This window comes from Hirundo rustica, chromosome 13 (genome assembly GCF_015227805.2).
Source record: "Hirundo rustica isolate bHirRus1 chromosome 13, bHirRus1.pri.v3, whole genome shotgun sequence".
Classification (NCBI taxonomy): domain Eukaryota; kingdom Metazoa; phylum Chordata; class Aves; order Passeriformes; family Hirundinidae; genus Hirundo; species Hirundo rustica.
In genome coordinates, this window is record NC_053462.1 from 8,402,910 (window position 1) to 8,429,060 (window position 26,151).

At 43.7% G+C, this 26,151-nt stretch overlaps 1 protein-coding gene across 4 annotated transcripts in view; it reads right to left on the bottom strand.

The window, feature by feature from the left end:
• Positions 1-6,893: 6,893 nt before the first annotated feature.
• MAPK6 (mitogen-activated protein kinase 6) overlaps positions 6,894-26,151 on the bottom strand; it is a 28,153-nt gene continuing 8,895 nt past the window's right edge. Inside the window, exons 1-6 of one of the 4 annotated variants that reach the window (XM_040077784.2) lie at positions 20,931-21,004; positions 14,602-15,809; positions 13,839-13,983; positions 10,673-10,837; positions 9,845-10,046; positions 6,894-9,265 (exon numbers count right to left, since the gene is read on the bottom strand). In XM_040077784.2, the coding sequence (XP_039933718.1) occupies positions 8,167-9,265; positions 9,845-10,046; positions 10,673-10,837; positions 13,839-13,983; positions 14,602-15,156 (2,166 nt within the window). In that variant the 5' untranslated portion in view covers positions 15,157-15,809; positions 20,931-21,004 and the 3' untranslated portion in view covers positions 6,894-8,166. Of the gene's footprint in view, positions 9,266-9,844; positions 10,047-10,672; positions 10,838-13,838; positions 13,984-14,601; positions 15,810-20,041; positions 20,141-20,595; positions 20,702-20,930; positions 21,005-26,151 lie in introns of those variants that run through there. The other 3 variants (XM_040077782.2, XM_058422319.1, XM_040077783.1) reach the window with 3 other exon arrangements.

The window sequence follows — 26,151 nt, forward strand, 5'->3', positions numbered from 1 at the left end:
TAAAACTGATGTCAAAACCTACAACAGTGAAGAAGTTCATCTCGAAAATACGTCTCTTTATTTAGTCTTGGACAAAAGTTGTACAGGGGTGATTGTTAATGGAGATGGGCATCCCACTACTGCAGAAAACGGCCTGAGTTCCAGGGGCAGTCAGGCCACTGACTCCAGTCAATTATTTCACTTTATGCACTCCATCTCCTCCTATCTTTTATCACTTACAATAAAAGTCAAGTGACATAGTGAACATCTGGGACATTCATGGATGAGCACAAGACTTTGACTATTTCAAGGACCTGGAGAACAAATTTGTCTCATTTTTTGAGCATGGAAGAAGAGAAAGTGAGGTTATAGGAAACAGCAGAGCCTGCCCTGTGCTGAGCTTTCCTTCCAAGCCCTACAGCCATGCCTGGCCAGCTGGGATGCCTAACTGGGGGAAGACCTGATGTCTGGGAAGAGCTGCTCTGTGTTAACTGGCTGATTAAAACTGGGGACATGGTCCTCATCCAAGGGCTGTTCTGCATCCATCTGGTTCTGCACCGCATTGACAAACTCTGGCAACTTGCAATGCACATAGTAGATTCAATTTAGCCACAGAAAGCAAATGAGTGGATAGCAGTTTGGACTCATGGAAAACAGCAATTTTCATTTTACCTAAAGAACAATGCAGTTTGATTTAGCCTCAGAGATTTTAGCATGCATTCTCTAATGGCTCAATGACCTCATAAATTATGGGGCACTGAGTTCACGCTTCTTTCTGAGCACAGTCCACACCTGCTGGAGCCTGAGACCTGCGATGCAGAGCCCTCTCATGAGCCCACCACGCTCTCCAGGCTGAAACCTGTGTCCTGCACTGCAGCTGCCCCGCTCCCTGAGGAGCAGAAGCACCTCAGTGCTGGGTGTGCAAGGCACTGGAGAAGCTGGATGGGCCCTGGCCAGCAGCCCCTGGCCAGCCCCAGCAACAGCCTCTGCCAGGTGGCCGAGTGGCCCTGGGGATGGGAACCAGCTCCCTCAGCCACCCCTGCCGTAAATCCACAGCCCTGACTGCTGCTGTCAGCCCCTGGGAGGAAGAGGCAGTTAAGTGAGAGACAGCCTCCGTTGGGTTTTTATTTTGTCGTAGCTGGAAGGACGCCATGGGTGGCAGCTCGGAGAGAGAGCTGTGATCAGCTGGGAGATATCCAGCTCCTGCTGGCAGCTGGGCTCTGGAACAGCTCCTTCCCGCTGCCTGGCAGGTCCCAGCTGATAAATAAATGTGATCCCAGGCTGATGTGTTGGAGGGAATGCTTTATGACCTTCATCCAACAAAAAAGAATTCAGGCAGGTGTTGAGAGAAGGCGAGTGAACACATTGGTGTAAATAGCCATAATCAGTCGTATTTTGGGGAGCACGAGGTACCAGTCTGCTGCCAGCAGAGCTGTGCTGCCTCTGCCTCAAGGCTTTGGCGTGGGTCTCCACGTGTGAGAACTGGGTGTTTTGCCCCAAAGAGCCTGTGTGAGAACCTCCCTGCTCCCAGCAGCCTTCTGCAGCCAGCCAGCCCTGCAGCCCCACTGTTACCAGATTTCCAACATCCTGTTTTCACGGGGATTATTTTAATCTTCCTGTTTCCCATCACATTTTTCCTCCTGCCCATGCCAACGCAGACTGCAGTTCCTGGCAGGCAGGGTGGAAGCCTCCTCCCTGGGCTGCACCAGCATTTGGGAGGATGAGCTGGACTCTGCCCTGGGCACGCCTGGCTCCTCTCCACTGCTGGTGACCCACCACGGCCACACGGCCGCTTGCAGCAGGTCATTTTGACTCCACTCAGCCAGTCAATCGCTCAAGCAGCTCTGTGCTTTCTTCTTTTTCTCTGTGTTGGCTGAAGAAGCCAAACACCTGCTCCACTGCTGATGTCATTTTGGTTTTATCAGGGCAGGAGGAATGCTGCAAGGTACTGATGAACTGAGCCATACAGGTGAGGGCAGGCAGCTCCTCAGGTTCCAGCTGCAAACAGTGAGCTTCTCCACGGCTGCCCAGCTTGCCAGAGCTCCACTTAGGCTTCCAGCGTCTGCTTTTTTCCTGGATTTGCTCTGGATGACGAATCTCCTTGCCCTGTGCAGGTCCCTGAGCCAGTCACAGGTTTTTTACCTTGCCTTGCTGGAAGTGGATGCTGTACTCTGGGTGATGCAGTTACAAGGCAAATAGAAATACAGACAGGAATGCCAGCAATCCCAAAGGATGTTCCTGTCCACTCTGCACCCCAACAGACTGGCACCTTGCTGCTTCACAGGGCTGGGTGTGATGTAAAACTGAGAGACTCAAACAGCTGAGGGTCTCTCTATATAAAAGCAAGTAAAAAGAAAAAAAGGATCACGGAAAACCAGTGAAATATCTTGTGTAAGGGTCCAAAAGATAATTTAGTATCTAGAAGTAATTTAATCTTTCAATACGTGTCAACATCAAATCTGCTAAGACTCTAACAATAGCAGAAAATATCTGAGACAAATAGGATACAAAGCAAAACCCAAACCCATCTGCTTTCTTAATCATAGGCTTTAAGAATGTTTCTGCTAGTTACCCAGCTATTTCAAGAGCTGCACTGTCTAAATCTGTATCCAAACAAACACGGAAGTCACAATAAATCTGTCATTCAGTGATTCAGGTCTGTGCTTTAATTCCTTCTAAATGATAACATTCAAGGCAGGCATTAAATGGAAACATTGTTTCTCTACAGCCTCTAGCTCTGAAGGTTTAAACTCTAATCCTGTCTGAATGGCATCACCAAGAACGAGAGTGAGAAAATATCCTTCCACTGCCTGAATCTGGTTTTGGAGCATCCATTGCTGAAGCTTGAGCTGCAAACTAATTCTAAGCTGGCTACACCTGCTTTTTGGGAAGATGCTGTGGGGATGGTGACACAGAAAAATGATGAGGTTTATACTTACCTCGCACCAGCCACGGTGGGATTAACGTGGCAGTGAAGCCTCCACACTGCACAGCAGCAGAGCTCTGGGATATGGCATGGGGAAGATGGCACAGCCCAGATACAAAGGAAAGCCTGAATTTTATTAGGCCTCACATCTATTCTGAGAGTGGCCAGTGATCTTTAACCCATCAGGCAAGGGATCACCCACTTGCCTTGGACTATATTCAACCATGAACGATTACTAGGAGAATATAATAAGCCTAAACCCAAAGTTACAAGAAATCTGCAAAAATGTAAAGTGTAAGCTAAGACACAAGTAATGCAGGACGATACCAAATTAGGACAATTGCCTTCTAGCAATGTTAAAACTGAAGAAAACCCATCAAGCCATCAGCCACCAGTTGAGTAATGACTCTGTGCTCTGGAAACACAGATTGGATGTAAGCATAGATTAACCCCAGGCCCCAGGGACAGATGGAAAAGCCCTACAGCCATGTTCTTACGGAGCGTGTGAGCTGTGGGAATCACCTCCCAGCACCTTTGTGTTGGGAACAAGGGAGCCAAAGCTGGGACATGAAGGGCAATGGCTCTGATGCTGCACAAGTCACAAGTTCCCTGTCCCACCCGCAGCTGCCAAACGCACACTTTGGAATTTCATACCACACGTAGCAATCCAGGCTGGGTGACATAAAGGTTAAAAGTAATTTTGGCTGCAGTAGCCCAGCAGAGAGATTACAAAAGGTATTTTATTATCAGAGTTTTCTATAGAAGGGCTGCTCGGCAGTTGGGATGTGGCAGACGGATTCCTGAGGACAGCAAATGACACGTGTGGCTGCTGCCAGCTACTGACCCAGCTATTTGCAGAGCGTGGCCATACCTGGCCATCACCATATCCCCATCCCCAGGGGCTGCTGGGCACAGCTCCCTCTGCACATGGCCCATCACGCCCATCAGCCGTGCCACTGCCCAGCCAAAAGCAGCCCCTGAGCTGTTCAACAGCCTGTATTTTAAGGAGTTCTCCAATAGCACTCAGCGTAAGCAGATAACCATTTTAAATATAGACACCGGAATGGAAGCCTGAGTGCTGGGTGCCAGCAGTGATCTGGATTATTTGCTTGTTACTAAATACCCCCTGGCATTACTGCCCAGGTTGTTCAGCTCAGGTCTGACGCAAACAGTGGCAGAACAGCAAACAAGAATTTACAGGATTTTGTAAGAACTGAAATAAGTCAAGGAGTAAGGAACAATTTGGTTGAGGGTTGCTGTTGCTCAGGGCTGCATCTTTGGAAGAATGAAGACAGGTTACTGTTTAATTACGTGTAAAACCCACTGAAGGCTTGACAAGCACTTCCAGTTCTCAGCAGCAGGAAACATGAGTATAAATCAAGAAAAGAAGACTTGTGGGAGCAGATTTAGCTCAAGGATGGTTTTCCTTTTGATATCCAGCAATAATTGCACCGCAATCTCCCACTGAATTCCTTGGGACCTGCCTACATTTCTCGGGGGTTTGCACTGTACACATGTGTAGAGTAGGGGATGAAAGTCAACATGTGGAAAAACTCCTACGTCCCTGACTATCACAGAGGTTAGAAGGGGACAGAAAAAAAATAGCAACATTAGCTCCATGTGGAAAAAACCGTCTCAGGTGGAGGCCGTAAAAAAGGCATCAAAAACCTGTTCATAAACCAGTGCCTCCAGGCAATCAGCTGGACCAAAGTGGGAACTTGGCAAGGCTTTAAAAGGATGCAGCAGGCATGGCTCTAAGAGCTTCTGCAGCACAGAAAAGGCAATAGCGAGGTGACAGGAAAACAAAGTACATCAAGGCACAGATTTTGCTGTAGGCAGCGAACCCTTTGCTGCAGGTACAGGTGCTGAGCAGGGCAGGGAGGGGCAGCAGCAGCAGGGCCTGCCCCAGAGCCCAGCTGCTTCACAGAGCCCCGCATCCAGCCCAGAGCCCCAGCAGAGCAGCTCCGCTCACAGCAAAGACCAGCTAAGCTGTGCTGCTCACAGTCATCGCACCACTACCAGCAGTGTGGGCAGAGGCTTTTAATAGCTAAGATTATATATAGCAACGGGGATTTAATTAAAACTAAATACAACTCTGAGAAAGCTAACTGACCATGGCTGAGAACTCTCGATCAGAACAAACTGTTCAGCAATTATTAGATCTCATGTGATGACAGGACGTGTAAAAGGCTCTGTCCTGGTCTGTTGTAAACATCACCTCTTCTAGCTGAAGCTCTTGTTAAATATACTTTAAAATGCTGCCTTTTAACCAAAGGCCACTTGGAGAAGAAAGGGTACTTTTAAAAGATGGTGAATGTTCTCATTTCATATTTGCTTTTTTGTTAAATGAGGGTGTACCATTGTACTTGGCAAGCACCTTGGAGTGAAACAGTGGTCCCTTTATCTGGTTCATGGTTCAAGCCTCTTCCATATTTTGTTTTTAAAGACAATGCTGTTGCTAGGTCACAGCAAAGGGCTACACGTGTAACTGACCTATTTTTTCCTGCAGGGATAGGCACGGCTGATGAGTACAGGGCAGGAACCCTCTTCCACCCCACGGGAACAACCTGTGACGCCCGGCACTTTGTGCAGGCTGTTCTTCCAACACTCCTGCAGTTTGCCAAGGGAGAACCCAGCACCACACCCAGAGTACCTTCACTTTCTACCAGTGATTTCACTTTGCACGGTCCTTATAAAACACTTCTGTCTCCACTTAGGGAATTCCTCCTGCTAAAGAATCCCAAGTGCACCCTACAGTGACCCATGGATGGAGCCTGTTGTGACAGCAGGGTTTGCACCAAAGCAGGCAGCACAGCCTGTACAGCGCTGCCTCCCCTGCACAGGTAGAGGACAAAGGTAATGAAGCACCATGCTGGGTTTAAGCTCAACACTTTACTCTTCCCCTCCTTTTAGTGTAAAATGTTCCCTTTGTAACCTTACAGGCTTCTTAAGCAGTTTCACATGTGTTCTTGCATAAAAAAAAAAAAAAAAAGCAAAAGATACTTCATTTGTACAAGATGTGTTTTTAAGCTGAATTTTGTTTCCCATTCTTCCACCCACACCTTCCCACCCACTGCTTTCCTCCAATCTCAACAAAAGCCTCCAGAGCCCTCGAGAACAGTCCCTTGGCCAGAGAGGGCAGCTGCTCACCCCCGCCTACAGCCCACACCCACTGCTGGGGCTGCAGAACGCCCAGGGACCGTGCCCAAGGACACATTCCCTGTCCCCTCTCCAGGTGCCCACCCTGTGACAGACTGAAGGGACAGATCCTTGTTTCAGGGCAGCTGCAGCTGTGCTACCTGCCAGAGGAGCAGGGGTGGAAGAATCTGGAGGAACTAAAACACTGTCAAAGGAAAAGCTGTAGGAGTTTGCCAGGAGATGCAGCTTTAGTGCACAGTTAATTATCTCCCTCTGGAATGGCTGTGATGGGAGGAACTGGAAGAGAAATACATACTGTTCTAGGGCTTGCTGCACATTTTGAAACATCCCACAGGAGCTACCTGGTCATGCCCCCAAAGCCTCCTCGTGGAAGCGCTCCAGCCAGGCTCCTGGCTGAGGACCCTGCACCCTCACCTTCACTCCAGGCTGCCAGCAAGGTGAAGGTGCCCGCACACACTTGCAGCAGCTTTTCCTTTGGCACGTATCTCTCTAAAACATTGATCAAACAGTAACTTCGGCCACTTCTACTCTGAAAGTGAATTGGTTTTTTGGGACAGAAAGGGTTGTGGACACCGCTCTGTCTTTGTGCTTGCAGAGACTCACCCCTACACAGGATTTTCCTCAGGTACAGGCTGCAGGCACCAGGCCAGAAGGAAACTCTTGGGAGTCTCCTTCCAGGATGCTGCCTCCCCAGCAGCGGCACTTCCAGGGAGAGTTTCTCATGCTTCCGTGAGCGCCCTGTGTCAGGCAGTGACCCTCACAACCCCCCCAGCTGCAGCACAGCTGCTCTTCATCTGGCAGGGTGAGTACAAAGCATCACAAACTGCCGTTTTTGCTGGCCATGTTTTTATTCGTTTTTAGTTTTAAACAGGGGAGCCAATGATACATCCAGTATTTCAAAAAATCAGAAGGTAAAACAAATTTTCAAAAGACCGAGATGCTACATGCTATATTTAACCTAATTTTATTCATGCTTGCTTTTGAGGGGGGCTGGGAGTGGGACAGGAATCATTCAGTAAAAACATACAGTAAAAACAAAATGTCTCACCATATAGAACTTTAACCTACAGTAATGTTGTACCTTAATTATTTCCATGCACACAACTAACATTACAAAATCTTTAAAAAATGAACACAATTAAGACTTCTAGGAGCATTTGATAATAAAGCAATTCCTAATTTCTTTTGTAGAGATCAAGCACCTCCAATTACAAATTCCTATACACAGTGAGTGCTTTACTTGAAATGAAAACTAAAAAATAAAAATGTATTGGATAGCCTCAGAATAAGCCGATGTTAATATATATCCAGCGATGTAGGCAATAAAACCATAGTGCTAAACAAAAACTTTTATCTGAAAAGTAACTCAAAAATTGACTTTCTATAATTACAGAAATATACTTATTTGCTAAAATAAATAAAAGTGCTGCATATTAACACTTCACTATAAAGAATGCATACCAGAACATTTATAAATATTGAATGATTTTCAATAGGAATAGCTACTACAATAATGCTGGCTAAACAGAAGTGCATAATGAGAAGCACTATGGGTGGTTAATGTTTTGCCACATACTGCTGTTACCTTGAGGTAGATAACACATGCGTACCAAATTCTGCATTCATTTCAGTTGCTGCTGGTATCATGTGTCTAAGAAATGTGTAGAGTATGAAAAACTCTAAAATACGCATGAATGAAAAAAATGTTTTGGGAAAAATAGATATTCTCATGCAATTATGTACAGTCTCACTGTGTAAATTTCAAGGCAAGGTTCTTTTTCTGCAAAACATGGACACTGTTTTACTGAGAGAATGTTTTTTTTTTTTTTTTACTTGGTTTAGTGCATTTTTTGTTACCTCCTGCATTTTGCATTATTTTGCTCTATTCTTTAATTTTGTGTGCAAACGACATGCCAGTTTAAAAACAAAACTAACTCATGTATAGAAAGTAATTCTGGATTGTAAAAACAATGGTAAACAGAAAACTAATGAAATCCATACCAAAATTACACCATCTGATTCAAGTAAAAAAATTACTTACACTAGTAATAAAAAAAGACAAACACATCTCATGAATATAAAAGAAATGTCTGCTGAGTGTTTTAGTTTAGATGTTTCAGAATGCTGCTGTAGGTTTTGTGGGGAATCTGGGGAGATGATTTCATAGCAGAAGGCGTTAGTGTGGCCTGGATGGACTTCAGAGGCGAACCAACAGGGCTGTGAAACTGAGGAATACCTATAGCCTCAAGCTGCTTGTTGAAGAGGAGTTCCTCACTGTTACTGAGAAAGCTCTCTTCTCTTTCCTTCTCCCCAAGCTTCCCCTCTTCTACTGGCTCAGGTTCTAGCATTTCAGCATCTTCTTTCTTACTAAAAAATTTGTCTAAATAACTGGTGTAAGTATTTTCTTTTTCAACTTGTTCATCTTTCCTTACTTCGCAACAGAACTGGTCTATGAGGAAGCACCCCTCCCCACCACTGACAAACTGACTGTCCCAAGAAGTTTGGTACAGAGCTTCTAACTGTGCCAAATTGGCCATTCCTTTCTCCTGCTTCTCTCTGCTCACCGACTTCGATATTATTCCTTTCAACTCTATCTGAGACACTGAACTATTCAAGTCATTTAATTTATCAACATCAGTAGACTCGTGTTGTAAACTAAGCTGGATGGTTTCTGCTATAAAAGAATCAAAGTCAAACCCCTGATTCTTCTCCCTTTCTTTTTCAACAAGTTGCTGTGATGCTTCCTCGAGTGCTATCTGAGCTTTCACCAACCCATTCTTTTCACATTTAGACTTGCCTTTCTTGTCAGACTTTTCTTTGCTTTGTTCCTTCCAGTTTGAAAGATCTATAATAAGCTTGGGCTCATAGTAATGGTTAACTTCACTGTCTCGCCAAACCAAATTATCTAGGTATGAAGATGACCTCATTTTGTAATTACAAGTGTGACTACATTCCAGATCACAATACTTGTTTTCGTGGTGATCTGAATACTGCCAGCAAGGCTCAGTAGAGAAGTGGGTGTCAAAGGCAGGATCCTCCAGGTACTTTTCACGATCTCCGTCCAAATATTTGCGAGGATCTACTTGCACTTCTTCTTCGTCAGTAACATCGGAAAGAGCCCTTGGATCACGCTGAACTTCATCAGCTTCATAGTTATTATGAATAGGCCAGTCATGGTCGGAAAACTGACTTTCATGGTATCTGTAAAACAATTTCCTAAGTGTTAGCAGCTAAAAACAGTCTTCTAGCTCCCGAGACAGAGACAGTTCAGTTTAGAAATACCCCTTACAAATTAATGACAATTCAACACAAAGTTCTTCCTTAATCCAACTGGGTATCTCTTCCAGGTTTTTAATTTAATCTAGCATAAAAAACAGAATTAGGTACAATAGCTCACTCCATTTACAGAACTCTTTCTAAAGTGTGTTTAACTGACTTAAGATGACTACTGTGAAATCTCTTTACTATAATATGCACTAAGCATTAGACAAGACAATCATAATTAAAATTCTCCTTTAACAAAGTTTATTTTTAGAGAAGTATTTTGGGGAAGAAAAAAATATTGGAAACACTAATTTTAGATTCTAGAGTCAGGAATGCATCAGTATATCCCAGTCACATCTAACTGATTATAAATCCAATGATAATGCTATAAGGGAAAATTTTATTCTCATGTCAACTCAAAAAGAACAAACAGAAAAAGAAATAATGCCCATGAAGCAATGTCACTTCAAGTACAAAGCCATCCAGTTATGTTACCTCAGTAAGTGGCAAATTTACCTTTCCCAATTATAAATATGGCTGTGACTTTCATCCATTAGCAGAATATCATCAACCTCATCTTCAATGTGAAAAGGATGACTTGAAATAGGCTCATCCGTTGGAAAGGAATAAATGCTCATATAAGGATGGGACAAAGCTTCTTCTGCTGTCAATCGATCCATGGGACTAAATGTCAAAATTTGCTCCAGAAAGTCCAGTGCTGTAGAATATAAGCCACCATTAAATGGGAAATTTCTGACATTTAGAACTTAACATTAAGGTGCAGCGCTTTGCTCTAGAGCCCTCCAGTTGTTTCAAAGTAGCTGCCTGTGAAGTATCAGCTATTGACAGTTCTGTGCCAAATATGCAATCCCGTAGCCATCAGAAAGAGAGACAAGTCAAATCTAAGATCAACCATAATTTAACTTAAAGCATAAAAGAAATAGCAAGAGACAGAAAGCTTCAAGCTGAATCAGTATCCACCAATGGCTAACAGGAAACAATGCTGTTACTTTGGCTGGGGGACTCTTCTAAAAACATTTGAAAGACAGTCCTTCTATAGGGACTCCATTCCAATGGTCCCTTGTATTTAAAAGGCCAGTGTCTCAAAACAAAGCAATTCCAGTGCAAATAGGTCCAGCAGAGATTCACAATTGTACTCGAAAGATAACCAAGCAGCCATCATGGAAGTAGGTTTTTTTTACTATAGCAGAAAACAAACCTTCTTCAGAAAACAGATTCTTGTAACTGAAACATGCTTTTAACAATCACACACCTGCACCTCAAAGCAGCACACTACTTGATGACTTCAAAACATCAAATCAAGTTTTTTTTTTCATTACTTACCTTCAGGACTGATGCCTGGAAGCAACTGAGTTAAAGGTTTGTGTGGCTCAGTCATATCGTTTCTAATGTAAACTGGAATCACATTGAGAAGCTCCTGACGGTCCTCCTCATGTACAACAGGAATTGATTCTAGAATCAACTGCATCTGTTCAAGTTCATGTGCACCTGAGCACCAAAAGAAAAGACAAGATGCCATTTCAACTTTAAACATTTCTGATCCCTGTGTATGAAAGGCATGTCAAAATTTTGTGCTCTGAGCAGCTATTTCCAGTAAAAGATTATAATCTCCTGCAACAGAGGAAAGGCTGAAGTTCTGAATTTAAATGATAATAAATCTGAAGAGCTCTCAAGAAATGCCATGGCATATGAAGAATTACAGAGCTGCTACTCACAGATAAAAGAGACCTAACCTTAAGTTTTGTAAGGGTGTTTTCACCCCGGATGAGGTACTCTACAGCAATATCCTTTTTATTATACACTATATACCACAATCCTCCCCTTTCAACTGATCCACCTAATTAATCCAGTATTTGACCTCACTCTGAATTATATGTCCCTTATTAATAAAAACAGTAGTAGTTTAGATCAGAAAGACATTTTGCAGGCCACAACCATTTGCATTAATATCCTACTCTGAAATCCTGCATTAACTGTCAAGTGCAAGACAAAAATCACCTGTCAGTTACATAAAGTGATTCTCTTTTTGATAAAAGTACTGTATTACGATTGAAATTATAGTACTCTTTTAGCACTGCCTGAAGTTTCCCTGGGTAAGAACAATAAGGGCCTATACAGCAGGTAAGTTTTGAATAATGAACAGCACCTACATTCAGTACTGGAGTACTCAGAAATACAACCTGCCAACTTCAGCTTGTTGTTCAACTAGCAAATAAAATGCTATAGGATTATTTGCATGCCAGTGTTTCCTTCCTTCACCAAGCAGCTCTGGGCAATCACAAGCAATACTGATGTATGTGACAATAAATATAAAAACAAATGGGGCCAGCAAGAGACTGTACCATCTCCAAACCTCCACACCCCCAGTTCACTTCAGTGCCTGCACAGCACAGCAGCCTGCACTGGACATCCTACCACACACCTGCCAGGTGACTTGAAAAGCTAAGGCCAAATCACTGCAGAAAATCTGACAGAGTTCCCCAAATGAATCAGTACTGCCTCAAGTTAACTCCTCTACTGGACTGAAACAGCTGTTTTGTTTTACTTCAGACTACAACAAATTACTTAATATGATCTATCAGATGTCAAATTGCTTGTAATTTGCTGGAAAACAGATTCTACTGTGCAATTAGTACCACTCTAAAAATTAATCAGCATTCTGTCCACTGTCAGCGGAATAACCATTGCAAAATACTCATTTAGAACAAAGGGCTAGAGAAGTTGTCTGGAAAAGCTACTGAACTCCTCTGCCTCAACCTCCCTTCCCTCACTTGTTCCAGGTATTCTGCAATATTAATCTGCATTCTTCCTTCCCATTCTCATCAGCTTTCTGAACAGCAGGATTCCTAAGGGCTGGTTCAGAAGTAGACGGGAAGTTGCAATTAACCAAACCAATCCCTCTGAACAACTCTGCAAAAGAATTTTAATCAGAGTCTCAGGGCAGAATAACTGTCGATAGTATCTCCAACCACTTTCCCTTTTCAAATGCATGATGTCAAGAAATCCACTTTTCTTTACATAGAAAACCATGGCAGTGCTAAATTTTTGAAGGGGCACAGCTGTATCTAAAATACTTTTCTAAGTATCTACTCAATGCAATTAAGGCATATAAACAAGCCTATAAAATTAGGATTTTGATGACTACGACCAAGTTTTTAACAGAATTTTAAGTCTCTGCTCAGCTATTGGGCCAATAAAAAATTGTAACCAATACCAATGTTATTCAAAGAAAAAAAAAAAGCCAAAATGCTGGCAGTTGTGATCAATCTATGCAGAATGATGAAATCTGCAGACTTTCTGCCATTATTTGCCAGCAGAAGTACTTGATGCAATGGGAACCTAATAAATCTTGTATCAGCCAAGCATTTAATACTCTGGGGACATTACTCCAGTAGTTAGCAACTCAGAGTGAAAAACTCACTGCACGTTAAGAGAAGCCTTTGCGCTGATTTATAACAAATAATGCTTTCAAGTGACAATTCTCCATTAAATACTTAAGGGGGAGAGGGTCTCAATTCCACTGCCTTTTCATGCAAAGCTAAGAATGACAGCAGAGGTGTGCTTTCAGTCCACGTGTGTCTAAAGCAATGTGAACTTTAAAATGCAAGCTTAGCTCCGAGGTTTTATCTGTATTACTCCTATAATTCAGGCCCACAGGAGCAAACCCAAGAGGAAGCCTGAATAAGACAGCTGCTGCTGAGGCCCCAGGGTGCACAAAAATAAGCATTTCAGAGGTATTTCTGCAGTTTACTCATCTGCTCCCACGGACCGAGCGCTTGTCAGCAGGTGGTGATCTCCTATAGTGCAAATGACAATTTCACTTTATCTAAAATGCTTTAGTTTGTGCTCTGAGCTAGGTCAGCAACACAGTACAGGATTGCCATCAAGAGACTGGCTCCAAATATTTGCTCCTGAACCTAACCAAAGCACTAATATAGATGCACCCAATGAGACCAGAGCATTGCTTCCTATCTTACCTGAAACAGTGGAAGGTTGCACATATCCTTGCTGTATTGCATTAAATTTTACACCTCTAAATCTATGCCTCTGGGGCTTCAGAATTTAAAATACAGAGAAGCAAGAAGCTATTAGGTTGACTACATTAAAAAAAATAATCTTTATGTGTATGATACTCAGGGTTTTCATAATCTTCAAATATTCCTTGGACACACCAATTCACACATGTATCAGAGCACTTCTTAGGTAACCAATAAATTTAGCTCAATAAAATTACAGACAGATTTACCATGTATGACTCCCACATTAAATTGTGGTATTTATCTAAATACACACAAACACAAGTAACGAAATTGAAATGTCTTCTGCTTTACAGCTACATTAATTTACGGCTCATGTAAATGCATAATAATACAGTACATCCTGATAGTCAATGACTGATGTTAGCCACGAGAACCAATCTTTCCTGAGGAACATAATTAAACAGTACCACTCCTTTTATAAATATACACACTGATTTTATTCTACCCACCTGCAAAGAGGGTTTTCCCAGTCAGCATTTCAGCAAAGATGCAACCTGCAGCCCACATGTCAATGGCTTTAGTGTAGTTGTTAGGAGAAAGCAAAAGCCGGGGCGATCTGTACCATTTAGTAACCAATCCTTCAGAAAGATGGCCCTGATGAAATTAATTAAAAAAATTAATTAGGTTTTTAAGACTTATGTTTTTTTAAATTTCTTATTTTTAATGCACTACTAACAAGATTTTTTTTAGTCTCAAAGTCCTAGTAATTATATTGTGTGCATTCTACTAGACCTTCTTTCTACCTTTACCAGTATGTTCGTGAGTGAACAGCAACCATACAGAAATATGACACTATCTATTAGTCAAATGAGGTACTGCAGCAAAACTTTCTCCTTCCCAGATGTCAAATAAATGCAGAGATGATCGTGAACTCTCTTATGAAACGTCTAGACCAGGAGGACAATATCTCTAAACCAATCCCCCAAAGCAGCCACACTTGCACTATGAATAATATAATCTTGTCTAAGTCTTCTATAATTAAATATAACTAAATGTTGCTCTTAATCTCAGGTTCTGTTTTCACTCTTAAAACCTTTGCTTTTCTGAACCCATATAGTAAAAGAAAAAAAAAATGCTTTCAGTAGTCCTATCTGAGACAAACCATGCTAAGGAGGCCTTCCACAGCCTTTCTACCTGTGCAAAGGGGAGAAAGATGCTATTTTAAGGCAGAATTGTCAATGTGTCACTTAGATAATCCCACTCTCTGCATACCTTGTGGGAATAATGAGGATCCATGATTCGTGCAAGACCAAAGTCGCCAATCTTCAGCACCAAGTCTTCAGTATTAATGAAAAGATTAGCTGGTTTGAGATCTCTATGCAGAACATTTGCAGAGTGAATATACTTGAGCCCACGTAGCAGCTGGTACATGAAAAGTCTGGCATGATCTTCCAGTAAAGGGCCTTGCTCTAGCAAATTAGCCAGATCTGTCTCCATGTATTCCTGGACAATATAAACACAGTTCAATTCTGTCAGGGAGCCCACATCATCTGTTAACTGGCTTCCACTGGGACCAAGAATTTCAAATACTTTGACAATGTTATCGTGGTCAAGTCTTCTAATAATTTTGATCTCACGTAGAGCATGTTTAACACTCTGGGGATCTGTAAGGACAATTTTCTTGACAGCCACTCTTTTGTCACAGTCATTGTCGACAGCAGAAAAAACTAAGCCGTTTCCACCACAGCCCAGTGGTTTTAAGTCCATATACCGAGAGCCCAGATCAAAACCATGAATGTTCATGAGACTTTCAAATTTTTCTGCCATTTTAAAATTCTTTACGTTTTTCCTCAAACTACTAAGCTTCTGTAAACACACGGAGACACTTCCACTGGTATCTGAAGGAAAGGTCTTAGAGAAAGGGAGAAGAAACACTTGGCTTTGACTGCAAGATGGTTTCTTGACACTCTCATTTCATTATGAGCCAGCCAGGCCTGTTGTGTCCCCTTGAATTTAGAGCCCGTAAGCTCTAGAACTCAAACCGAGCATAAGATAGAAAGATTGCAGCATTCATAGTTCAAGAAAGGTGCAGCATTTCTGCAGACATTAAAGAAAATACTCACAAGAAACTCAAACGGAATGAAATGACATACTATGCACTCAGCTCTACTGTGCTAATCTGGTTAACGTTTAACAAAAATGTGAATAAATATGCACATAATAGGCTTCTATTAACATCCTCCTCCTCACAGTGCAGATACATTCAGTGTTGGACTGGTCCTGAGCAGCGTCATTCTATGGTGCTGGTAAGCACTATTTTTTTTTCCTTCTTCCTCCTTTTTCTCTTCTTTGTTTACAGTCTAGTTAAATGGAAAACCGGCAGCTCTTGATTTACAAAAGATGCCTTCTGTTAATGATCAGGTGGCTCCAGCTCACCACAATCACAGTCAAAGCTACCATCCATTTTACTCCGTGGCAACCTGAAAAGCAGAGAAAAACACATCAGTACCCCAGCACACACAAAAGTCTTCCTCCTCTCCCAACTCACTGGGTTGTCCTAAATAGACAACTTATTTACTATGCAGTTACAAAATTAATAAACCATCAAAAAAACTAAACTAATTAGAAATTATATGCACTTTTCACACTTGTGGAGGAACACAATAATGACCAACCACCACTTCTAAAACATGTATCGTGAGCATCTTTGATGTAATCTATTGAATTTAAGCCACACAACAAAAAAATCCACCTTAGTCTTAATAAAGAGACTAACAAAGCAAACTTGGTAATTCTCCAATAGAGCTGTTAAGAGACAAGCCAGAAGCAACAGGATCTGTAGCATCTGTCAGCAAATTTTGGAATAATTCTTTTCACTAAATTTTTATTTGAAGACAAAATCAGGTTTAACTATTTCATCACAGTAAGAAGTAACTAGGTACTGGTCACACAAAAAGGGTAAGGCTTGTACACTCCCAGTATTTACTGAATATCTAGCACACATCCAGTGCCACTTATAAAGCTTTAATCCTTGTGATTTTGGATAAAGTTTACCAACATCTCAAATAATAACTATGCCTCTACAGACTCATTGTTACAGAAATCATAGGGGTAATTCCTACATATCACACAAATATCATGACTTTATCAATTATTTCTACACTTATCCAACCTAGATTACAAAGAAAAACTAGCAGCAAGTACATTTTATCGAGTAACTGGTATGTTCTACAACCATTACCCCTACCATATGGGCTCTTTCAGACATCATTTATTTTTTAATAGTGTAATGAATTCACCTACTATTTATGAAAAACTGAACTGGCAATTTTCTCAATAAGTTCCCGTCAGCAACAGCAGAATGCAGTCATAAAACCACATGGTGCATTTTTGTACAGCACCCTCACTTCTTTTAAAAGCTCAAAAATGCCACAAAGGGAAGAGTCAGAGGTGTATGCTATAGTGTGGTAAGCTTTGGGCAATTCCACAAGTCACTTGAATGTTCTTCCCCAACATGTATAGGTCAAACCACTTAGTGCCTCCTGTTCAATCTTAGATTAACACATTTCAGCTCTCACCTCAGCTCTCTAGCTAAATGTAAAGGTCTCCCCACTATCCCAACACTTCAGAATTAACGATATGAATGTTTTGAAGGAAAACAGTGCTAGCCTTTCAGTGGAACAACTGGGAGCAAGCAAAACAAGTCTCCTCACTCCTGACAGAACAGCAAGAGCAGCTGACAAGTTATTAACATATTTTAAATAATGGCCTCAATTCACTAAAGTAATCAGAATTGTATAGAGAAAAAGGAAAAAAAAAAAGGGGAAAGAAAGGCACACTGGCAATGAGAAACAAGACCGTTTCAACACATTTAAATATGACCCTTCCTTCGGTTCATGCCTGACTGTCATCAAGACACAGCCCCAATGCCCTGGCTTGCTCGCTCCCTCCTGCGACACACCACCTGCCCCCAGGTATGTGGGCACAACGCATGCTATCCTCTGCTCAGCTCTTCTTTTTAAATAAAGATCACCAAATGTAGTATTTCTGAACTGAAAAGCATTGAGCTGCCCTCTACTGATGTGGTATCCCCTGCCACAAGCATGATCTTCAGAGCTTTCTCTACTCAGCACATGGAACTTAAGATTTCTTTCTTTGCGCATTGGCAAGAGTCCTAATTTTAAACAGTGTTTTACAAGGGTTATTATAGCTTCAGTACAAACACAGTGAGGTAACACTACTACTTTTCCCCACACTATCTTGACTTTTTACCAATATTAAGACATTACAGTGAGAACCCCTTTTAAAATATCCATGAATTTATTTAAAGAACAAAAGTAAAATTTATCCTAAAGAGGACAGCATCAGTGACTATCCAACCCTGTTCACAATTATAAAACCCGGATGTTTGCCTCTTGATTTTTAACGTTTTTCAACCTGAAAGTATTTTCTCACTCACATGTACTACTTTCAGGTTCACTTATCGTGAGCTGCTGCCTGTACAGCAGTTTACATCACCCCATTCACCTTTCATTCCAACCTCCCCCCGCCCCCCAACACTGTTACGGAAATTTATTTTAGTACCAATACTTCAAATTTCACATTAACTTGAGGTCCAAGGCCTCTGTTCAATTACTCTGCATTAAGCTGTATTTTACATCCTTGGGACCATCTACAACCACTTGTATTCTGCCTCATAATTAGGCTCATTGTTTCACACTGCTGATGTCTTCAACATGCAGCAATACCGAAACTGTTTGCACCAGCTGCGTGACACATCTGGAACCTCTCTTTTAGCTAGCTCCATTAAACAGCCCAGGAGCAGATTCCAAACAATGCCCATCAAGCAGCAAAGATTATGATCTACCATCTCTGCCATAACTCAGATCTTACCCCCTACTGCCATGAGTGAATGCAGCGACAAAAGGACTGCTTCAGGGAGAAAGGGAACTGTGGCCCATTTGCTTCCTGAAGTAGAAGCCCTAAAATTTTCATCTTGTAATCTCTGAAATGATGCATTTTTAATCATCAGTTTACACTTATCCTTTCACAAGGTGTCCACTAATTACAATGTTTTCAGAGAGCATGCAATGATCTCTATAATCAGACCGATTTAGCTAAGAAAACAAATGCAGACAACATAAGTAACCAACTCAGTGCAGCCTTCATTTGACCTGATCCTGCTCCAAACTTCCTATCTGTGAACAAATTACTTATTCCTATGTTCTAGCAACTTGAAACGTATAATGGACTATAGCATAAAAAAGTGAGGGCTTTTCATCCCACTTTGTGCTGATCAGGCTATTGATGCAGGCACCGACATCTTCATCCAGGCTATCACCTTGCCACGACTACCAGGTTTCTTTAAGTGATACTTTTACTCATTCTTCACACAAAGTTTAAAGAGGGAAACACAAAGATTTAAGTGGTTTACAACTATGGTTCTAAAATGGGTCAGTTCTTGGGAGAGGGTAACAGAAATGACCCACACGAGGGCTTTAAAATCATCCCTAGTGATGATCATCACACTTGACCGGTTTCAGGCATTGCGCAAGCAACCCCTTCAAATCACGCTCAACTCCTGCACGTGAATTTATCACCGTTTTCAGGAAACAGGATGTACACCGAAACAGTCAGGTATGAGATGTTTACTTTGTCAGAAATGCAAATAAAACTGAAAGATAGCAGTTAATTTGATTATGCTGACCATATAATGATCAAATTATTACTCACAGAAGAAAGACCGAGAATGACTAATGACACATTATACAACCTGCTAAGTACTATCCCTTTGACTAAAAAAATACGGGGCACAGAAGAACTTTTTTTTTTTAGATCAGCCACGTTGCAGTCAGTAGGCAGAGTGAGTCATCGTCCAACTCACGGAACTGCTGCTTTCTAAAACCTCCTACTTGCTCCCCACACTGTTTAGGGAACTCGGTGCTGGCAGTAAGCAAATGTTACTATTAGTTTATAAATCTTCTGAAGCATCTGTAAAAACACACAAGAACCCAATGTACTTTTTTGTATCGTGTTTAAAAATGGTTATCCCTTCAGATAATAATCATGAAAATTCCCCAGAAAGGAGCCCACCATCAGCTAACCACAGCCTTCTGCACCTCTGCAGACCTGCTACCATCTGCTGTTCCACTGAACAGGTAACCAGTCAAGAGTGAATTCAAAATAACATCCACACAAGCAAGGACTGAGCTTGAGCAAAGGGCTGAAATGAAAGTTCCCATTTTAGCTTTAGAGCACACATTTTCTGAATGCAATTGCCAAACCAAAATGCATCTCTATTTTAAGCCACCGCTTTCCAGAATTTGTAACAGGTTTATAAACACATAATGCCGTGACGACGTTATTTTTATATATACACACATACATATATATAAAAAGCTTGCTAGCAACAGCACTGGCCATACAACACGCCGATCGCCGTTTCTTTTTCCACAACACAATTAACAGCTATTGTGAGGCTCATCCTAAACGCCACTGAATTAGGAAAAGAGACACATCCTACAGACGCCAACCGAGAGCATCCTGCCTGCCTAGGCAAGGGTACCTGTTCCCCAAATCCCAAAACTCGGGCAGCCTCTCTTCAAGCCATTACCGTCGGGTGTTTCAACCCACTTATTAAGAGCATTAAGTCACTTTTCCCACAGAAGGTTCCCGGAGCCTGCGGGCGCTCGGCAGCAGGAGCGAGCGGTACCTGTGCCCTATCTGCCGGCTCGCAGAACTGCGCCGAACGCAGCGGCCAAAACTTCCGCAGGCGGCGGAGGCCGGGCCCCCCCGGCAGAGGACATCCTTCCTCCCGCCTCCCCCGGGCCGAGCAGCCCCGCCGCCTGCGCCGCTGCTCCGGCCGCCCGTGCCGAGGGACGCGCTCCCGCCGCGCCGCGGGGGGCAGCCCGGCCCCGGGCCGTGCCGCGGAGCAGCCCTACCTTCAAACGCCCTTCAGGCCGCGCCCGCCGCCCCCGGCACAGGCGGCCCCGGGCCCGGCGCCGCAGCCGCCGGCAGCGCCCCCCGCGCGGCCGCCCCCGCCCGCCCGGTCAGCGCCCGCTCGCCCCGCTCGGCCCCGCGGCCGCCGCAGTGCGGAGGGGCCGGGCGGAGGGAGCGGGGCGGAACGGAACGGAACGGGCCGGGGGCGCCGCCGCCGCCGCCGCCGCCGCCGGGCGGGATGGAGGGAACAAAGCCCCTTTGTGCGGCGGGGCCGGGCCCGCGCGTGCGGCGGCCGAGACCCCCGCGCCCCCCGCCCCCCGCACTCACGGGCCTTCCCAGGCTCATCGGGGGTGCGCTGCTCACACGGCCGAGCCCCGCGGCCCCGCCACCGGCCCTCGCCCGGCGCCCGCCCGCCTCGCCGCAGTTGCCGCTGCCGCAGCCGCCGCCATGTAACCCGGCGCGGAGGGCAGGGAGGGGCGGCGCGGCGGCGGCTCCGCCCGCCAGGGGCGGCCCCGGGCGGCCCTCGGGGATCGGGGGCGGGGCGGGACGGGACGGGACGGGAGGGCAGCGGCGCCCGCGTGTCGGTGAGGGGTCCGGGCGGCTCTGCGGTGCTCCCCGTGCCCGGGGTGGGGGGGCGGCCCGTGCGACACCCGCTCGCTCACCTCCCCGCCTCGCCCGTCGGCCTGAGACACGGCGCTCCCGCCGCCCCCGGCTGGCCCGAGGGGTTCGCGTTCTCGAAGCACGGTTGAGTCAAACGCGGCGAGGAAAGGCGGCAGGTGGGGCGGTGCGCGCCGAAGGGAGCGCGGCCGCGGCTCTGCCCGCCCCGCTGGCCCCTGCGGCAGCCAGAGCAGCGGCAGCGAGGCCCAGCGGGGGCCCCGCAGAACGAGCGCTGTCCCCGCAGAACGAGCGCTGTCCCCTGGGCTGCCGGTGTGCCGGGCTCCAACAGCCACAGGCGGGGAAGCGCCCGGGTGCGCCCCGTTCAACTGGCCCGGCACTAAACGTCCCACACGGCGGAGAAACAAAAACAGTTGGAAGGCAACAGGCGGGCGCAGCGGAGGCAGTTCCTTTATCCGAAGGTGACACTTTGGCTCAGGCGTTCCGCAGTCTTAATGTCATGGCGGATCTGAGTCTTCTCCCCACAAGCATCTACAAATCTTTGCCATTGCTGTCACCTCTAGATACCACAAAGGATTTCTCTCTTCCGATAGCATCTCCCTTAACAGAGTCGCTAAGAGTCTGCCTTTCCTCCAAACAACAGCTAATGCAGCAAAATAAAGAAAAATAATGAAAACTTTACATTTTCCCCCCTGAGACTTACACAGCAGTCTTCAGTAAGGAGAGAGACGCACGGGGACACCAAATCCCCGACGTATCGGAAGAGCCTTATGTTTCTACTAACAGTTTTGGTATAACTGTCAAGGCAGGGTGCAGTTTTCCTACTGCAGTCCCTTATATGCCTTTTCAGTGCAGGATGACTCAAAAAAATGATAAAACAATTAATATTCATTTTTGCTGGTCTAACAGAGGTTATTTATAGCTACTACTAGGACAGAAGTTATATGCAATAGGGCTCTATTGCTCTGCTGCCATTTGGACAGAAGCATCCAACTGACCCTTGCACTTTTAGATTGTGTAACTTTTTTTTTTTTTTTTTTTTTTAAATAAACAAGTAATATATCAGCATCCAAAGATCTCCCTACTCACTTTTTCCGTAGTTTTTAAAGTAACTTTTAAACTGTCTTCAATTATGCAGCAAACATCCTCTGTTTCAATTCGTCAGATGCACTGCTAGCTCTGATATTGACCCCGCTACCAGGAGAGGTGACCTGGGGCTTTGGTAGTTCAGCACTCTGCTAACAGCACACAGACAGAAGTCAGTAACCAAACTGGCACTTTATGTTACAATGCTCGCTAATTGATAGGCAGCTCACCATGCTGCCAACAGCACAGAAAAGCCAGAAACAAAGCTGCAGTTCTTCTGCCCACCCAGCAAAACAGAGCTGGAAGATTACAGCACTGCTGCTCCAGAAGGCCTGTATTTAAGTACACTCCATAAAGAAAAATCTGCAGGAGTGCATATTTGGAAGAGGTGATGTTAGGACGGCAACCAGAGCCAAGCCACAGAGGAGTTTTTGCTTGAATTAAAAGAAGGGATTTAGGGCTTTAAAAAAGGCTGGAGCAGCAGTAGGACCAGCAGTGGTTATATGTCTAAATCCAGAGCTATTTAGTTAATTAAAGAACCCCTCCATCCATACAAAGTATTTTCATTATGAGAAACAAAAGAGCAAGCTGATCCTCAGATTCTAGAATGCTGAAGTAAGAAAAATTTTATATTATGTCCTTGAAACAGCACCTGGAGAGCCCATAATCTGTGTCCATTGGGACTGTTTGCCAATATCTCCAGTGTCAATTTAGTCAGGTGGAGAAGTTGCACATCCATGGAGTTTGCTCTGCAGCAGCCTAGACTGTTTGAAAAATAGTTTAACAAACACAGAGGAGGTTTGCAGTAAGCAGCAAGCTTCCTCACTTGGGTAGCACACACTCACTCATAATCTCAGATAGCCCAGAAGTGCCACTGGTTTCTACGTTCTTAGTTCATAAGTCATGAACTTCATTCTTTTTTTTCCCCCTCCAAATTATTTTCTCCCATTCCAAGAGTGTAGTTCGTGGTAGGATTTAGTGAATGAGATCCTTCAGTCTAGAGGAAAATCTTGCAACAAGGAAGAGCATAGTGCAGGAATGTTACTTGTCATCAGCCTCACTATTTATAGAATTACAATGCACATGTGAGTTGCTCAGAATTGTGTGTCACATGGCAATTTATAACTATCTAATCCAGCAAATTGCAAATCTAATGTTTTCAGATTTTTAATATCCTATTGATTAGGCTATAAATTACTGTGACATTTTTTTTCCACATTTCCTGCAAGAATGTAATTTCATAGCCTGTAGATGATATGCTAGATGATACCAACCCGTTCTAAAACACTGGCAGATATTAACTGTTAATGAAATGCAGAACAAGAAGGGAATTGGATTTCAAAGGTCATAAAGACCAGCAATTAAAAAATAATTAGAACTGCAGCAGTGATTCATTTATTATATCCAAGTTCAAAAAGATCAAACAGTAAATTCCAGTGTAATATTTCAGTCCTGTGTGTGAATTGTTACTTGTGGCATAAAAGGGAATGAAGTATTTTTTAAGTGTCCACACCCATTATGATTGGCAAGGGAAGAAAGATTTGGAGACGGTTTGAAAAGGTTGCCCAAGGTAACTTGGCAGCTCCAGGCTTTTGTCTCAGTTTCAGTGCTTGACTTACACGTCCTCCCAGGAGAAGGGAAATCTGTCCTAGGATACATTTTTAAGGACTAACCATACTTCTTACCAAAGTGTAAGACGAATTTTGCACGTGAATAGGGATGAGTTTAAAGGAAAAAAATCTACTTATTAAAAGGAAATGGGGAGAGATTTGAGAAACATTCTGTTTCTGCGGCCTCCTTGGCTTATTCCTGCTTATCTGTGCTCTGAGCCCTGAAATACAATTTAATTTTCCTGGCACAGATCTCAAGAGTTTTTAATAATTTGGGTCTCCTTTAACTGCTGCCTCTTCCAATCAGCCTAGTTCTCTGCAGGTGTTAAGCAAAACCTTTATAGATCGCTTGCTCTTCCAGCTTAGTTTCATAGCGCTGATGGTCAGCACAAACAGCCTGGATACATTTGAGTTTCACTGGCAACCCAATAGCTCAGGTAGCTTCATTTCCTGGGCACCTTCATTTCCTGGAAGTGTCAGACACTACCTTGCCATAATGGACACAGGGTTTTTTAATTTGTTCTTTTTAACACAAACACTTTTTTTTTTTTCTAACAAGCACTCACTCTCTGGATTAGCACTTTAAAATTTTCCCAATAAATCTTAAAATATAATTCCAGTCAGCATTATTATCAGATAACCACACAGAAGTTGCCGTCTTAGAAACTTTTAACAAATGTTTGTGTCAAGATCCCTTTTTAGTTAGAGTTTACTTGGTGGTAGGCAGAGCTGGCTGGGCACAGACAACATGCTATCACCTCATTAGGCTCACTTGGATCTGACTTTGCTAGAGCAAGATTTGTACTCTGATCAGCAAAGAAAACGATGATAAGGACTTGGAATAAAGGAAAAGATCATACCCCAAGATCTGCATTCCTGTGTGAAACAACAGACAGACTGGAAAAGAACAGACAATTAACTGAGGCCAATTCAAACCAGAGGCAGCAAAGTACAAAGGGCAAATGGAGGAAGAAAGTAACAGAAGATGTTCAACTTTGAGGCTAGAAATAAATGGGTTATGTGACATACTTTGGAAATTCTGTAGGACAAAACGTCATTAAATACTTAAAACAGAACAAGTAATTTTTCCCCTTGGTAGACCATCAGTGATCTAGGACACTTTGGTACAGCAGGCTGCATGCAGTCTCCCTGCTTAAAATCACTGTTTCATTAAGTCAGGCAATTCCATTGCCTACTTCTTCTATGTTTGAAACAACACTCAGTGCAGGGGACAGAGTATCTGCCTAAAGCAGGAGTTGGCAAAGCCATGTCAATAAAGAGAGAAGAGGAAAGCATAGAAAACTTGCCTTGTAGCTGGGTCATCACTGGAAGCATTAGCCCTTTGTGTGTAAGGCTGGAGCTCTCCCAGATCCTCAGCCTTTCATCATTTCCTCATTAGTTTATCTTGCCTAGAGATAGCTTGCACAGAATAGCAAACATGTCAAAAATTTTACTGAGGTAGGTAACTAAGGCTGTATGTGTGATAGTTTAATTTTTTAAAGGATGGCTAGTACCAACATTTTCACACTCGGGCGCTCCAAGTGACCCAAGCTCCTTCTAACCTCCCAGCACGGGACATTGGAGGTGTGCATCCAGTCAGTGGATGAATCTACAGCTGAGACATATTCTACAGGAGGACAAGGCAAAGTGTGGGATGAAGTGGAAACAAGAAGCACCAAATGTTTTTGTCCCAGCACTTCAGGTGCAAGAAAATTCAGTGTGCAATAGTCCTTCCCCATTCAGACCTTCAGCAAGGCACCATTCTCATCCTCACCTCCAAAACCTCAAGTGAAGTGGTTAGGAGAACACATCTGCCAACTGAAGTGGCACCAGAGCACAATCATCTGAGGCCTCTGGGCTGGTTATTGCATTAGCTGAAGTGCTGCTAAAGTTGAAAGGCAGCAGATATTTATTTTAAATATCTATAATACCTTGAGTACGCCAAGGTGGGGAGATGCCCTGGAAGCAGGACTGGCTGCTCTCAGCAAAAAATACATTTGATTTTGGTTCCCTGCTGGAAAATATGTCAGCTGTTGGGCAAGTTATGAAGGCCTGATGATGGATTTATATAGTACAATTCTGTGTTTTTGTAGAACTATTGTATTTAATTGCAGAAATATACATATTGCTATGCAGAACTGTTCTTGTTCATTCTTATAGCACTGTAAAAACCTTCCTACATGTAACATTTTGATTCCTATTGCATTGCAGACATAAAGCCTCTGGTGTGATTGTAAATACAGCTGGTGCTGCAGAGTTTGTCATTTACAGAGAAGAAAAAATTGGACTAACATTCACTAACATTTTCATCCACATCAGAATCCTCTTGAAATACATTTACAGGGGCAAAGCTCAATACAAACACATGGGTATTGTGAAAAGAGGATGAAACAAACTGCCTTGGGAGGCACTTTAAGAAATTGTGCCTTTGTGACTGCTCAGGCAAAGGCCATCCCCGAATTCCATTTGCTCCACACACAGTAGTCCCCAGTGCGCCCCAGCTCATGGATGCAGCTGTTTGGATGGTTAAAGATAAAGGGCCATGTGGTGCCAGCAGGGTCAGGGCAGGCCT